The sequence below is a fragment of the Periplaneta americana genome, chromosome 10 (genome assembly GCF_040183065.1).
Source record: "Periplaneta americana isolate PAMFEO1 chromosome 10, P.americana_PAMFEO1_priV1, whole genome shotgun sequence".
In the NCBI taxonomy this organism is placed as follows: domain Eukaryota; kingdom Metazoa; phylum Arthropoda; class Insecta; order Blattodea; family Blattidae; genus Periplaneta; species Periplaneta americana.
The window spans coordinates 2,200,067-2,217,387 of record NC_091126.1 but is presented as its reverse complement, the minus strand read 5'-3'; the positions used below and the strand labels follow the sequence as shown (position 1 = coordinate 2,217,387).

Below are 17,321 nucleotides of genomic sequence, written 5' to 3'. Positions count from 1 at the left end.
ATTTTTACTATATATTGAGCTTCGCGACTGTATATAGTAGACTGTGACCATACCTTGTGCAGACCAAAAAAATTCCACGACCCAGACGATTCGTGCATATGCGAACTCTGCGGTAATAAATGTGAACGATATCATATCGAAAGCTGCAAAAGAAGAACTAAATCTACCTCGCAGTACGCGGGCGCAGAATAAGATAGCCACAGACCACACGAGAGACTTCTTCCATGCACATATGTGCGCATTTCACTGTTCTGTCATAATTATGTAAGCAGCAATGCTACGAGGCCTGTGTGTATTGTTAATGAAGTTTAGAAATATTTCGCTAGGGACAAAATAATTATGAGGCTCAGTAACCAAACAAAAAAAAAAGTATCAAACGAAGCGTAATAAACATGACGATCATTAAAGCTTCGAAATTTGTTACAAAAATATATGTAAAAACTTATTGTTATTTATAAACAGTGTTTTGGAAATTCAGTTTCATCAAATATGGACGTAAGTATCATGCATAGCCTTCATATTTCTTTTTAAATGATACATATTATATATGAGTTACCTTAACCTAACTTTGATGCAGCATATTGGCAAAGAAATCTTTTATTTATTTATATTTACCTTGGTGATTGCTAATTTATTGTTCAGACTTCGTGACGTAACTTGTTGGATTAAGCGTTGACACTTATGTGAATGCATGATTACTTTTCAGGAAATCAAGATGGATAACAGTGAAATTATATGCGTTGAAGTTCAAGAAAATGAAAATGGTGAGATAATTTACGTGGAAAAAATTGAAAATGAGGACTACGTTGTAATGGATGACGACTTTTGTGTTGTGGAGTGTGAGATTGCAACTTCTGGAGAGAATCCCACATTTTCAGATAATAGCGAAAATTCACAGTCTTGTAGTCCAAATGATCCAGTTGAAATAATATTTTTGCGAAATTTCGACGAAGATGGTGATGGAAATCCAATTATTTTAAAACAGGAAGTTGATACAAGTGATAGGGAGTTGGTCGATGAAATATCAGAAAGCACAATCTCTGTTAGTAATAATATAAAAACCTATGTTAAAAAACATCAAAGCTTTGTAAAATTGGAACCAATTACAAATGATAAATTTATGAAATTTCAAAATCCGCCAAAGCGTCATTCTACTACTAAAACTACGGCCCAATCACAGAAACTTAATGCTCTTCTGCAAGTGGCAAGTGGTAAAGTAAATCAAATGTCCAAACCACAGCCTCCTCGGCAAGAAGTTAAAACTACAGACAAGAGGTTGCTGACTAATCCTAATATACATATAAGACGATTAAACACTTTTAATCAACAGAGACCAAAACTTTGGTCCCATCGTGTTGATAGAAGAAATTTCGATAAAGACAATCTGCTCAGCAACATTACAAACATAACATCTCGTCAGGAAGGGGTAACAAAGCAAATTGCCATCAAGCAAGAAGAGAATGTGCCACAATATGAAGTTAGTTCTGTGGAAGAACCTGCAGTAATAAGGAAAAAAGTGAAGGACTTGCCATTTCAGTGTGAAATGTGTGATAAATCTTTCAGGCAGGCAAGTAGTTTGGTGATACATCTGAAGGTCCATGCAGGAAAATATACAGACAATTGTGTTATAAGTTGAAAGCACAGTGAAGCAGTCACACAAACTTTTATGGTATTAAACGTTTTATTTAGCTACCGGTATCTACAAAAACATATACGTGTACAATATGATTTGAAGAGCTCGGATGTAAAAGCTGGTAACTCAGAAAATTATTTTTGAGGAAAATACATGTTATGGTTTCAGAACTAATTTTTAATTTATTTTATTGCATACTGCGCACATTTTTTACTTTAGTAAAAGATATATATATATATATATATATATATATATATATATATATATATATATATATATATGTTTTTTACTAAAATAAAAAATAATTAAGTGAACGTAAAATAAACGGCAGCAGTACATGTGCTTCGTTGTGTACTGGTAAATGAGTAATGATATAGGCTACCATAAGTGCAGGTTAAACATAGTATAGGCCTACGAGAACTGTTTTACTCGCTCTCAGATTTAGACTTCTCCTATGTGGTTGCGTCATTATTCTGTACTGTTAATTTTATATGAATATTTGCTTAAAAAGTGGCAGTCATTTCATTGAAGTCATTACCGAAATTTTCTTCTCCACTGGCCTCATATTCTTTTATTTGAGTTCAAAGCTTACTGTTAAGCATTTCTTATGTTGGTCACAATCTCGAAGGTCCACTTTTCTTGTATTTCAGTAACGTATGTTTCGAAAATTTTTATTCATATAGATTGCCTCTGTTGAGTAACAAAACCCTGTCCCGAATTTTTTCCATCTCCTTTCAGAGTAGTACCTTTGACTGAGGTTCTGGCTGATATTACATCTATCAGGTACCTCACTTGACGATATGTGTCAGAGGAAAAACAATTGTTTGTATACATCTGAAGTCTGACTATAGTGTAAATCAGTGATGTATGTAATGGGGAGGGAAAGGAATTGCCCACCCTACCCATTACCACCTGGCTTAGTTGTCTTATGAGTGATACCTTATTGGTGTCACTCATGAGGTTCAGACCTGTCTTTGGACAGTAGACTAGATAAAAATTCAGAATTGGAGCTTCTAATGATAACCTCTGAGAAGTGATCGGCTGCATAAATGTTCAATAGTGTTTTCTGGTATTGTTATGATTTTCTTTAAATCTGTGTTTGAGGACAACACTATATGCCCCATTTGGAGGAATTCTCAATTTTTTTTATCTCTGTTACTAAAAAACGGACACATTCAAAATGCATTATAGTGCAGTTTTTATTTTGCAATTATCGCTAATATCAGTTAGATTGTCAAGTCAAACTTGCCAGAACTTTCGAAATATTAATATCGGGTTTTCTTTGTCAATTTCGTCAAAACACTTTAATGGATATATAGAATTGTGGCATGGAAGTTACAAAGAGGCTATGTGCCATACAGGTGAAAAGAGATAATAAATGATAATGTTTTAATATACGAAGGACAATTAAATCTGACTATATTGTTCAAGGAATAAAGAAACCACATGTACAGTGACGTCAGTAATTAGTTTTATTCATTGAAGTTGACATGTAAATAATGGAACATTCTTCACAAAGTATTTTAAGAAAAGAGCTAAAGGCCATTCATTTTGTTTTTACAAAGGTGCGAATACTAAATAATTGCTTTTAAGTCGTGTTGAATAACATTATACAACAGTTGACATATTTATATTCATTAGTCGTAAAATGTGTTTTTCTTTTGAATGATTAAAATACTGTTACATTTTACGACTAATAAATATAAATATTTCAATTATGATCCTAGTGAGGAGAAATTAGTCAATTAATAATTATTTATTTATTTAATCTGGCAGAGCTAAGGCCAGTAGGCCCAGCCAGTTATGTTATGTGTTTTTTAATACTATTTGATTTTAACATAATAGGCTATATATTTAAATTATACAACAGAATGAATTAATAAACGTATCAAGATGTATAAAACAAAATGAGTATTACATAGCCATACAAGAGCCATCACATAGCTCTCTCTAATACTTCCTATGCTCCTCATCTTCCAAATAATCAATCATAATCAATAAGTTCTTTTTCTTATCAGATGAAAATTGTTTCCTCTATTATGTATGAGCTTTTGAATTTCATTAATCGCATTACCCCTTTTCATAACTCCAATGTGTTTCCATTCTGCATTGTCAAATGAGTGTCTTGACAACACTGCACCTGGTAAATTTGTCTGAACACAAGTAGCTAGTTATTGAGTTTTGTGTTTATGGTCATATCAATCGGCCACAGACAAAAAGTTTTGATCACATATCTCTATTACTTCAAACTTCTTTGTTGCTCTTAAGGCCCTCTGGTGCAATACTTTTCATTATTCTCTGTCAGCAAAGTTCCTATCAAATTGTAGATGACTATGCCCATTTATGCTCTGCAGATTCAAAGACAAGTCATCATTCTGTAGCACAGTTATCAATCCAGATGCGCAGTTCGGACTTTTATAAGACGCAGTAAGTCTGATTTAATTTCATTGCCACCTCTACAACATCTATAAAGCAATGGTGGATCATTAATGTTTAGGTGAGGGGTTTGGACTTTTTCATTGCTGGTTGTCACAATCAAAAAATTAAGACACAACGTTTCGAAGGGTGGTTCTCCCTTCGTCTTCAGGTGGAAGGATGGAGAGAAAGGAAAAACCTACTGTTGGGATCGTTACATACAGCTATTCTGTCATCAGTCATACAGAATAGCTGTACGTAATGATCCTAACAGTAGGTTTTTTCCTTTCTCTCCATCCTTCTACCTGAAGACATAGGGAGAACCACCCTTCGAAACGTTGTCTTAATTTTTTGATTGTGACAACCAGCAATGGAAAAAGTCCAAACCCCTCACCTAAACACCTCTACAACATATTATACGTACAGTGAAACCTTTTTAAGCCGACCACCAGTGCACATAAAAAGTGGTCGTCTAGAGGGGTGGTCTTCTTATCAACAATTTAGATTTGTACAGTACTTAAATTTAGCATATAGCCTAATGAAGAATTTAAAACTCAACCTTTTCAGATTTCTTAGGATTCATAAGAGACTAAAATTCAAGTATAACTTATACACAATGAATCGTACATTTAATAGTGATATTCTCAATACTGTACAATGAAACAAAAGGTAAGCTGCAGTACTACAGTAAAATTAGAAATAAAAATTACTTTGCATACCAAGTTAATCATTTTTCATGGTGTATTTCAAAATGGATGTTTGTACTAAATTTTTCAAATGTTTGTCGATGATAATGTTGTCATATTCTTTATCCAGTTCACTGATTAAATCATAAAGCTTTTTATTTTCTAATTCAAGAGCTAGAGTCCTACTGCCAAGAGCATCTTTAATTGCCCTTTTAAATCCAGTTTGTCAGGTAGACCAAGAACTTATTAAGGTATGGTATTATCAAAACTCATACAAACCCATCTTTCCTAAACCTTTTGTCAGAAGTGATACTGTAAATGGTCAGACAGACTTACTGTATCTTTTGACATGCAATTAGGAAAATAACTTAGCAGTAACCTTTAACAGTGAATCTGGCTTTATTGTTCCTTGCTGGCGCTGAAATGCTGTTATTCTTAAAATTCTAAAGACCTGAGAGAACCGATAGAATGACTGGAAGCAGGGCGAGAGTGAAGCATCTGTTTTTTTTTTTTTTTCAATTATAATATTGTATAGGAATAATACTACAGCATTTCCAATTTTATTTTAAATTCTGGTCGTCTTAAAGGGGGAAAACCATTTGTTTCGCAGTCAAAATCCATGGTCGTTGGTCGGGGAAAGGGGTGGTCATCTTAAAGAGGGACAAAATACATTGGTCTTATGAGAATAATATTCCATGCCAGATAATAGTGGTCGGAAATAGGGGTGCTTGTCTTAAAGAGGTGGTCGTTTGGAGAAGTTTCACTGTATGTCATTAACATGCGTTTTTGCAACTGCTTTTTTATTGTTTACATACGAACTTGATGTAGCAGCCATTTTGCATTCAGCTAATTAGGTACAGCAAGGATGTTGCAATAACGGAACTGCACATAACTCCTTTCTATGGGACCATAGCTCTCAGTACTCGGTAGTGGCATATTGCAAACAGTTGTCAAACCATCACAAACTCGCTGCAGAAACAAACCTAAAGTAAGCCATAATGTTATATCGAAGTTTACATATTGCATGTCTTCCTCCTCTTATTAGATGACAATGTTAACCTTAATCACTTCATGTAGATCATGCTAAGCCTCGTTGTATAACATGCCTTTTTAAACGGAATTTTATATGGATCATTAATAAATTCACTTGTTGACTCGGTTTGTGATATCTGGATTTCACCTTCATCCTTAGAAAAGTTCTCATCAGCTGTACTAGATAAATCATAGTCATATTTAAAGAAAAACTTGCACCACACATCTTCCGCTGCATTTTAAAGCTTGCTAACATGAAGGTGCATTACAATACATGTCCACACACATGATTGTTGCTTTACATGATTATCACAATTTTAACTTTTTGTGGGTTACCACTATTATGCCCGAACTCTTCATTTTTGAAAACGTGGTAGTGTTATTCTAATCGTGAAATGTGAACGTTTTAAGTTTGATGTTTGTCATTATTCTGACTAATATGTGTTCGTAGTAAATAAAGATAATGCAGACTGTGTTTATAATTTCCTATTGAACTGAACAATTTAGCCATTTTCAACAATATTGCAATATTAAATAAATTTATTTGTATTATTGTTTTGACATGCAAAATTCGTATTTCAATAGATTATTAATTGCATCATGTTTCATGTACCATTATATTCCTTTTCCTACATATATCAGCCATATGGTTATCTGCTACATTGTACCAGTTCATAAAAAGTTAACAGCGAAACTGAACATATCATTATATTAATATTCTGATACCACTTACAAGCAGATACAGTAGTCCGAGTGATTTAAACATACATAGCCTCAATTATATCCTTTTATCTGCTACATTGTACCAATTCATAAAAAGTTAACACGTTATCAGAAAACATAAATATCCTGATACTTACAAACAGATACATACATAACATCAGTGAGGGAAGTGGGGAAAAAACCAGAGGCGATATGCTACCCCAAGATTCTTCCCTGGCATACCTCGATTTAAGGGGTTAGGTACAGCTTACAGCAGTAAAATTTTACAAATATTCTACATTTTTTCCTCCATTACTGTATATTTTACAATAATGAAAATTACTATGTGACACTGTACTATTACACTGACCTTCTGCTATATGAAAAAAATATTTTTACGATTTAATTTTTTTTTTCTTCAAAATTCAGTTCACTGTGCAGTGATGAAGCTTTTCCCACATAACTCAAAAACTGTCCAACATTCTGTGATGAAATTTTTTGTGTGTATTTATGCATGTCATATCTACAATATGATGCAAGATCACTTCTCTATCAATGATAAATTGTCTGATAAAAAATAAATTCATTTTAAAAAATGGTCAAATATCAGTATTTTCTATTACACAAAATAAAAAAAATATTATTTACTAATGAATGTAGTTGAAAGAGCATGATATTGTAAACATGAATTTAAGCAATAAAATAAAAGAGAGAGAACATGAAAAGGTTTTGGGTTATGAGGGAGACGCTTCATCACTGCACAGTGAACTGCAAACATTTTTAATTTTGAAAAAAAATATATATAAATAATTTTTTTTTAATCGTAAAAATATATTTTTTTTATATAGCAGAAGGACAGTGTTTTATACATACCAATTTTTATTATTGTATAAGATACAGTAAAAAAAAAGTCGAATATTTCCAAACATTTTACTGCTGTAAGCTGTACCTAACTCCTTAAAAAAGACTTACACATACATGATGTATACAATAAATTGTTTCGTGCAGTCAGTAACACGAATCTTTGAAGCTTGCACAACACATTAAATTTCTTAATAAAATAATTTCAAGTTACTTCAGTTATTTACTAGTTTATTTTGCAATATCCATTGACACAATTTAAAATAATGTTAAAGCTTCAAAGTGCCTTACATAATTATTTATAAGACGTGCAACAGCAACAAAAAATGACACAGTCACTAAATTGACAATAGCCACGACAAGCTACAGACCACAGCCTTTTATAAGCCTACTTGAAATACTACCGTTGTAAGCTTCCCAGGGGTTGACTTATCAAATAAGTGTGTCTAAATACACCTTGAATACAGTTCCAGAAGGCTGTGGTTTAGATTTACGAAGCAAACAGATAGTACTTTTTGCTGTGAAGAAATGTATACGCAAAATTTTTATGGATCACATTTTTTTTCAGTGACAGTACGTCATTTTTCACTAACGGTATGTTTTCTGGCCATAGAAACCGGTGGTGGTATTCCATACCGGCGCATACCATCTCACTTCCCTCACTGCATAGCATCAATTATGTCATTCTCATACATCTGGGAAGAATGTACTTGCTTTAGAAAAGAAGTGTTTTCTTTTATGAAGTCATAGAAACCCACACACAAAAACTCGGAATTCACTTAAATTTGAAGTAAGACTTTTAAGTTATTTACTTGGAGTCTATTTCATTCAGTGATAATAATAGCAATAATAATAATATAATTTCAAAATCATTGTCTATTCTAGCTGAGTAAAGTTGCATTGTAATGTTTTAACACTAGAAAGACGGAATGAGTCAAAATGACTCTCTTAGTTTTTCAACTTGATAGAAAAGTACTTAATTTATATTTTGTGACTTTGTTAGTTCACACTGCATAATGAGATTAGTTTCAAGCATAATCCATTATTAGATTATGTAAAATTTTAGGATATAACTAAAGACAGCAGCGAGTCATTTTGACTCGTGTAGATATTCGCAGATTTGATGCATAAGTGTGTGTAGAAAACACTCCAAGTCCAGGAAATAGGCTATTACAAACAAGATCGAAACCAAAATCTCAATCCCAATCCCAGTGAAGGTAGTCTTGAAGCCTATGTGTTGCAATCAAGTGATGAAGTCCAGATCAAAGTGATGATAGCGATGCAGCTCCAGTGGCACTTCCTTGATGTGAAATTTCATTGGAATTGATCTAAGTGGAAAATTATATATAATTATTTGCCATCATCAGGTAGATGTTCGTATCAGAACAGTTTGAGTATTCTACCTGGTCCTACATGAATTTGTGTCTGCAGTCAAGAGGTGAACAGAGAATGAAGCGCAGAATGAAAAGTCAGATTGCACAGTATCAAAAGATGAAATTCCCAAATTTTTTGCACTGCTTTACATGAAAGCGATGCATCGTCTTGGCAAAATGACTCTAAAAATCAGTTGGTCTAAAGCAGTGGTGACCAACTGAGCTGCTGCACTCAAAGAAAAAAGAATGACTGAATTGCAAGCATTGGGACAATGTTCTAACTCACTGATCATGTGCGGCACAAAGAGCATGAGTTGGTGTGGAGACAAAGTCTTAAAAATAATGAAGTATTGAAGGTTCGACATACGATCACAGAAAAGTCGGAAATTGAGAACCGATAAGTTTTCTCTGACATTTTCCATATGGGACATTAATAAAGAATTCTATAGGCCTACAAGAAAGTGTTACTTGTGATGAAAAAAAGTTGTACCCTACAAAGTGCAGGTGCAGGTTTCTTCAATATATGGCTGAAAAACCAGAAGAATTTGGGTTAAGTTTTGACTATTGCCTGATGTCATAATAAAAAAAATATCATTTTTGGCAATAATGTATAATATAATTCACAATACTTCTGAAATTCAGCTGTTTTCAAGAACATTACATTTCAACACTATTAAAGTTAATAAATATTAATGTGTGAATGATATATTATTATTATCATCGAAATCAGTAATTTATAATTGTAACATAAAAGGCAAACACATTTTTGGATTAAGAGGCCTTCAATATTCAAATTAAACACTTGAGTCTTTTAAATCACTGCCATCCATTTAGGTAGGAAACTTATGCCTTTCTACTAGTGTTAATCTCCATCAGAGTCTTCACCTTTTTCATTCCTTCTGCACCTGAAGCAGAGAACAGCAGACGCGTGCTCCTTGCATACTGACACAAGACAATCTGCACAATTTGTTTTCTTGGGACAAAAGTTACACTTTTTTCTGTCACAATCTTCCCGTAGTGGTTCTGAAGACTCGGCCTCTACAGAATAACCGATGATCTCAGAAGAGTACCGTAATCAAGTATTCAACTCTTGCCTCTTAGTGAGATGAGGCTTGCAGAGTATTTGAGCTAAAACCTTTTTGGACCAACATTATATTAAGTGTTTAGAGCACCAACATCAAGCAGCATGTAAGAGATCCGCAAATTGCCATCTGTTTTAGTCTTTCTGGCAACTGATTACAAATTTTTCATACAGTCTATGCCACCTTTCGTCATATTATAAAAGGTAATGACTTCAGGTTTAGCCTGCTTGCTTCATGCATTGTACAGAGCAGTAGTACATCTGTTCTTTTCTTTGATACTGTATGAACAACCAAGGCATCTTTTCCATGACCAAACATGCTGGAGAGCTATGGTCTTCTCTTTATGTTAAGAAACTCAACAGTATCTGTGGTTTGTTACTCCTTAGAGTGCCAACCATTTTTAAGCCATGATTATGTATTGTATTTATTAACATTCCATGGTATTCGTACATTGCTTCACAGCTAGAATATGGAACAAGTCAAACGAAAAAAAAAAAATTCTTAATAGTACTATAGTCTTAATTCATAGTCATAGTCTAGTTGAAATATATACAGAAGAGGTTTACAATACAGTCTGCTTGTACAACACGAAGTTTTAGTATCAATTTCATAAAGTGTTCTTGAATGTCATGAATTCACCTACAGAATAGAAGACATGAGAAATTAGGTACTTTAATTTAATCTTACAGTATGTTTTGTTTTTCATCTTTATATATCCATAGGGAGGCTATTAAAAATTTTTCCTGCCATATAATGCACTCCTTCTGATAGCATGATAGACTTGCTGATGGAGTATGAAAGTCATTTTTTGACACGTATTTATGCTATGAACTGTTGAATTAGTTACAAAGTTTTCACGATTACATACAAGGAAGATTATTAATGAAAAAATATACTGACAAGCCATGGACATTACTTGTAGTTTTTTAAAAAATAGTCCACGAGTCCCTAGATTTGGCACCTGCTATTATTCTAATTACTCTTTCTTTGTAGTAGGAATATACTCTTACTATCTGAAATTTCCCTAGAATATTAATCCAAAACTCATCACCGATTGGAAGTATGCAAAGTATATTGTTTTTAAGGTATTGATATTTACATCTTTTGCTTAGATCTAATAGCAAAACATGCTGAATTTAGTTTGGGGTAATTTCTTTAATATGAATTTTCCAATTTAACACATCGATTTTTTAAGCCAAGAAATTTGGTTGTTGTTTCTATTAGGGACAATTAGAAGATCTAAGGCTAAGGAACTGACATGAAAAAGTTATGTTATGTTCCTGACAGATCTATTAATAGGTTGGCTTGCTTCACAACTGCATGTGCAGTTGTCCAGAAAATAGGGTCCTCTTGACTGTTGGATCCCTGGATATATCCATTTTGACTTTGTAGAAATATGAGCATTGGCCAAATAAAATACCTTGCTTCCATATTTTGCAGGTTTGTTAGACATATATAGCAACTTATGAAGTATTGTCAACATGGACGTATTTGACTGGAGCAAAGCGATGCAACTGGAAATAAGAGTAACCTGGAAACTTTCGTTTTTTATTTTATTTTTGTATATATAGTGTAAATTGCTTAATAATTATTTGTGATATACACTATGTGATCAAAACAGATATTGACGTTAACTTTAGACATACTGTTATTTTTCTTATTAACAAAAAAATCTTAGGAGGGGCTCGCGACAGGAACAGTTTGGTTGTGGCACATGCGCTGACCTCTCATGCAGTGTCAGCGTGATCCTTACCTGGATTTATTTTTGCTTGCACATTCCAGATCAAATCAAGTTCCCTTCATGCTTCGGTTACACATCTTGCATATACAAAGGTTAGATTTGTTTAGTTTAGGTTTTTATTAACCAAGTCTACACATGCACAGTTATCATCTCACAGCCAAACTGTTCCTGTCGCGAGCTACTGTAACTGCAAAAACAAACGGTTTCATTTGTATATTACTCATATGTAATACAAAAATGTTATATGACGTATTTTCTCTCGACCAAAAATAAAATGGCAACTCAGTCATAATTATATAGTTAACACTTTGGTAAACATTAACCACAAACTTATTTTCGTTCATTTCAATGATATTCTCTGAACCACACTCCCCCCCCCCCCCATTTAGTTGTGATAATCTACTATTAGATGCTACTACGTTTTAATTTTCTTTCAGTGTATTCAAAGCACTGCCATTATACTCCATAAACCTAGGATTGACTAGTGGAGTCAATTATGTATTTAAGAATATAATTGCCAATTTTACTACCCTCATTTCGACTGTATTTTGTTTCACACGGCTCGGTATGGCCCAGTGACTAGTGGCCAGCATAGTTGGCGTTGCTCTACCATGCATATTATCCAGTTGTTCCAGTGTCTCAAGCTGAGAAACAACACAACATAATATGTATGCAATTATGTCGACTCACAGGCAGTTCTCAAAGCAATCTCAACAAGTGAATAAACCTCTCTAAAGCTTTTCATACAAAACTATTCTTCCCCAACATCCCTTCAACTTCACAGTTCTTAACCTATTATAGGCAATCAAGCCATTACAAACTTCGTCTTTTTCATATGAAAAACTAATCGCAAGATCTGTGCTAAAATCCTTCAGTGGTTACAACATGAAGGGATGGGAGTGGAGGACAGCAAATATTTTTATAACAAGTTGGAACAAACATAACAGAGCGAACATCGAACTTCGCCACACTCGACACTCTTCACTGCTACCTACACAAAACTAGCAAACCACAATCTCCAGGTGTTGATCTCAACAGACATCGACATCTCAAGAATATAATGTAATGTTATCTGACACCCAAAGACAGTTATATGGGGCACTAACTCAGCAGCTGTAAACATTGTTTCTTAATTTAATCAGTGTCAACAGTATTATAAAGATTACATCAAAGAAACCTTGTTCACAATAGATTAAATATATTAAGACAGGTTCAGGGAGCAGAGTAGGCCTATTAGGTGCCATAGTTTAGAACTAAATCCTACTGCAGGAAAACTATGATTTTACAATGCAATGTTGCTCTCCTAAGATAGAACGCAGAAATGGTAGAATGGAGAGACAAGTGGTATACTAGCAGTTCTCCAAATTCGTCTCCTCTCGCAGGTTCTAGTCAGTCTTGAACACTCTGTTAACTAGTTACCTCATTGGTTGAACTGCTGTTGTCATGGTTACTGGGGAGGAGAGTCATATAGCTGTCTCCGCTGTCCCGCGCTCACACTGACACATTTCAGGCTGCTTGGTGTCAGTTGTACAGGTTACAGCGCTGTTTTCTGTTGGTATGAGTTATTTGTACTATATATAGCGGGCAGACATCACAAACTGGATGTGGTCACCTTATGTAACTTTAATCTTACTCGTACTGAACAGTAAAATTAATATAAAAGGAAAAAATCCGTCATTTGCTATGACTTTTCTATGATCTTACTTTAGCTGGAATTATACTATCATATTGTATTCTGGCAAAATATTAGGGGAGGCATGGCCTCCCTTGCCTCCCCTGAAAATCTGCCTCCTCATTCTGCCCCAATAAACAAAAACGCAATAACGGCAGGAAAAATTATTACTGAGTTGTTGTTTAGTTAACTGTTCGAAGACAGGTCTGAACCTCATGAGTGACACCATGAGGCAACTAAGCCAGGAGATAATCGGTTAGGGTGGCCAGTTCCTTTCCCCCTCCTTCGCAAGTCTTTCGTGGCTCCGACTTAAAGAACGCAGAACTTTACACTCTTTGTCTTTACTCTATCGAATTCTGCACACCTCAACACCAAATTACCTTTCGTCTCGTTTCTACTATCTGTACTCTAACCATGACGTAAATACCAGATCACTTATCTGTGGCACGCTAAGTATACCTCTTCATAGAACATCTTGTTATTCATCATCTTTTACAGTATCCACCTCGCGTCAATGGAATTCCTTGTCACAAAGTATTAGGGGCTGCAAGACAATAACCACCTTTAAAAACAGCTTAAAAGATAACCTTATTAGCATTTCACTCCAATCTTACTGATTTAAACTATCACTGACTACATTGTTACTTCATTCTTTAGAAATCATCCTGATAGTGCTATATTTTCAAAATTGTCTCATAATAATCTCTTTGTATTATCTAATATTATTTGAAATATATTAACATTCTATGTATTTTAGCTTAATTCTGCTACACAGTTTATTTCAGTGTCTAATTAATAGTTCATAGTATTAGGGGCCTTAACTCTGCCAGCTAAAATAAATCATTATTATTATTATTATTATTATTATTATTATACATTGCTGACTACTAGTAATTACATATTACACTAATCACAGATTTGCAAAGAAAACTTCTTAATGGGTGATGTTAGAACACATCTGTTGTATTACATCAAGTAGGTGTGTGTAGCAGTGTACACAGTGCTGCCTGTGTCTTGCTTCCGGACTTGTTTCTTTGCAGAGCGAGACGCAGAGAGAGAGTGGGAGGTCCTATAATGCGTACCGCATGTCCAATTAGTAGCCTACATTCAACACATCGGCCTTTTCAGGATGCCTTTTGTCAGCTATAGAGCAAGATCAGTCATCGACAAGCAAATGTATAGGCTATCCCCTCATAAAACAAATTATGGTATGTCCTCTTCATCAATTCCTGTAACTAAACACTAATACCAGTGGTAGACTACAGCCTCTACTCCAGACTATCGACCTAATCACGATTACAGTTACATCTGTAAACTATTTCCTCTATGGTAGTGTTCCTCAAACTTTTGCCACCGCGAAATCCCTGTAACTGCAACTGCTGAACCCTTGTAATATTTTATTAGCATTTAATAATTAACAGACGAGTGAAAGCTAGTATCTCAATAATTGTTTTCAGTGGGACGAATGTGTTTTGCTTTTTAAGCCTTAAGTCCGTTTCTGTGGTAGAAAGTTGTAGTCTCATTTATACTTCTCGATTATGTCCGTTTCGGTATTTTGTTTTAATGGACACATACACAGAGAATACAGTGATGAAAGTGGTAAATATTATTTTCCGTTTTAGATGTATAATAATAATAATTTTATTATTACGGATATTATTATTACTATAATCAGTGTTTAATGTTATTATTGATTCATATTTTCGTAACTTTTATATACTTTTATGGTATCCACTAAGTATAAAATACAATTTAAAATCATACAAGGCTCACGGAACCCTGGCAACATACTTTGAGTCCACACCTGTGGAGTAACGGTCAGCGCGTCTGGCCACAAAACCAGGTGGCCCGGGTTCGATTCCCGCTCGTGGCAAGTTACCTGGTTGAGGTATTTTCCGGGGTTTTCCCTCAACCCAAGATGAGCAAATGCTGGGTAACTTTCGGTGCTGGACCCCAGACTCATTTCACCGGCATTATCACCTTCATCTCATTCAGACGCTAAATAACCTAAGCTGTTGATAAAGCGTCGTAAAATAACCTAATAAAATAAACATACTCTGAGAAATGCTGCTCTATAGTAATTCAGCAGTTGTCCAGACTGAACGAAGAGTTACCTAGTGTGCACATACATTTTCGAAAATCGCCATAAGAGAGAATAAAGATAGTGGTAATCACGAGTAGTCTCCATTATTATAAACAGTAAAGACCCCTGCAATGGCATAGGATAGCCTAATGTTGTAATATGCTACCGTGCCACACACTGCAGCTACTATGAGAGTCCAAGCAGACCTAAGAGGCATGGCTATAAGCATTAGAGAGTTCTCGGCTCAGGAAGTATATCTTAATTTTGTGAAGCACCATCATAAGCTTGGTTATATGGTTGTAAATGCTCGTAGAACAAAACCCGAAATTCCTACAGCAGATCTATTATTTAATTGCACAAAGCTATGAAAATGCTCTACTACTAAATGCTATGTATAGTATACATACAAACGTATGTAATTCTCAATTATTATGTTCCCAGTCTTCCTGATGTTTATTCAACCAAGTATCTAGCTTTGCTATTTCACTTACCAAATCTAAGAACACTCCTCTGTTTGGCGAGTCTTAGGTTTCCTCATGGACTCTTAACAACAATTTCATGACGATCATAAAATTTCAAACAGTACATTATTCTGCCTAATTTTGTCTTTGCGAACAAATTCATTGTGACCAGCAATTCAATCGTTATGTCTCTCATCTCTCTGTAATCGTATATCCACCTTGCCACACAAATTGAATTGAAGTAAGTTTCCAATGTGACAGGAGATAATTCATGAGACAATTTTTTCCCAAAGGAGTTTCAGGTCATTCACGCCATCACTAGTCCAAGAAACAAACTAGCCATAAGCCACGGTTTTCTCCTGTACCAGTTTGTGGAAGATCTGGTACTAATCATTTAACATTAAGTTTCTCTTGATCACTTAATTTTATGAGTGAATTTTTAAAATTAAAAAGTCAACTTTATTCATAATACTGAAAATGCACAACCCAACCAGCCCCATAAGAGACATCAGTTCAATAGCCTTAGTCTTTGTCTCTCTCCACTCCCCTGTTCGAGGATCTAGCATGTTATATTGAATACACAAATTTTCATGTGGAGCTAAGCCCTGAAAAGTCCAAAAGGAGTTTATACACCTCCTAATATCAGAACAATGCCCAAATAACGTTTGAACATACTAAAATAGAGATACTCCTAATTTTACGAGAAGAAATAAATGCTTATTGTAGCATGTCCAGTATTGCATTTACATTATCTATTGCTCTTGGGAAACCAATTTTAAGGTCTTTAATATTGAGTTGAAAATTGTATTATCTTGAATATTTCAAAAGGAATTTTACTCTTTTGTGTAATATATAACTATACTACTGAAGGGAGACAATATTTTAGATTAAATTACAGAAACTTTTTCCAAGTGCCAATTTCAATAAATATAAGTGCATTGCTCCATGGGATTTGAACCCACGCAATTCCAGATCTGAGGCCTGAGTTACGCTGGTGGCTGTAGGATTATTGATATAATAACAATAATGAGGAGGAGATAGTAAGTCCAAACTTAGTAGACAAAAAGATGTGTTAAAACTCTATATGCAACAAAATTGTTAAGTAAATTTTCTCCATTTCGACTGTGGTAAAAATTTCAAGAAAGGGAGTAGTTTACTATTCCATTCATGTTTATTTTATTATTATGTCGTATAACATTATAGAAAAAGTGGATGAAGAAAGAGTAATACTGGAACTGATTAGGAAGAGAAAAAGAAATTGGCTGGGTCACTGGCTAAGAAGAAACTGCCTACTGAAGAATGCACTGGAAGGAATGGTGAACAGGAAAAAAGTTTGGGGCAGAAGAAGGTATCACATGATAGACAACATTAAGATATACGAATTGTATGCAGAGACTAAAAGATAGGTGGAAAGTAAGGAAGATTGGAGAATGCTTGGTTTGCAGTGAAAAACCTGCTCTTGGTCAGAAAGCTATGAATGAATAAAAATGCCATAGATCTCAAAAGTTGCATTTAGTATGGATCCCATATCTTCGAATGTGCAGTTATTTAGTTGATTCTACAGCTGTGGTGCCGATGTC

At 34.4% G+C, this 17,321-nt stretch overlaps 1 protein-coding gene across 1 annotated transcript; it reads left to right on the top strand.

Moving 5' to 3' along the window:
• The first annotated feature begins 211 nt into the window (after window positions 1–211).
• On the top strand, window positions 212–1,807 carry LOC138707381 (uncharacterized). Its single transcript, XM_069836714.1, has 2 exons — window positions 212–495; window positions 707–1,807. Exons 1-2 carry the CDS (start codon window positions 490–492, stop codon window positions 1,634–1,636), a joined length of 936 nt encoding a protein of 311 aa, XP_069692815.1. The 5' UTR covers window positions 212–489; the 3' UTR covers window positions 1,637–1,807.
• Window positions 1,808–17,321: the final 15,514 nt, after the last annotated feature.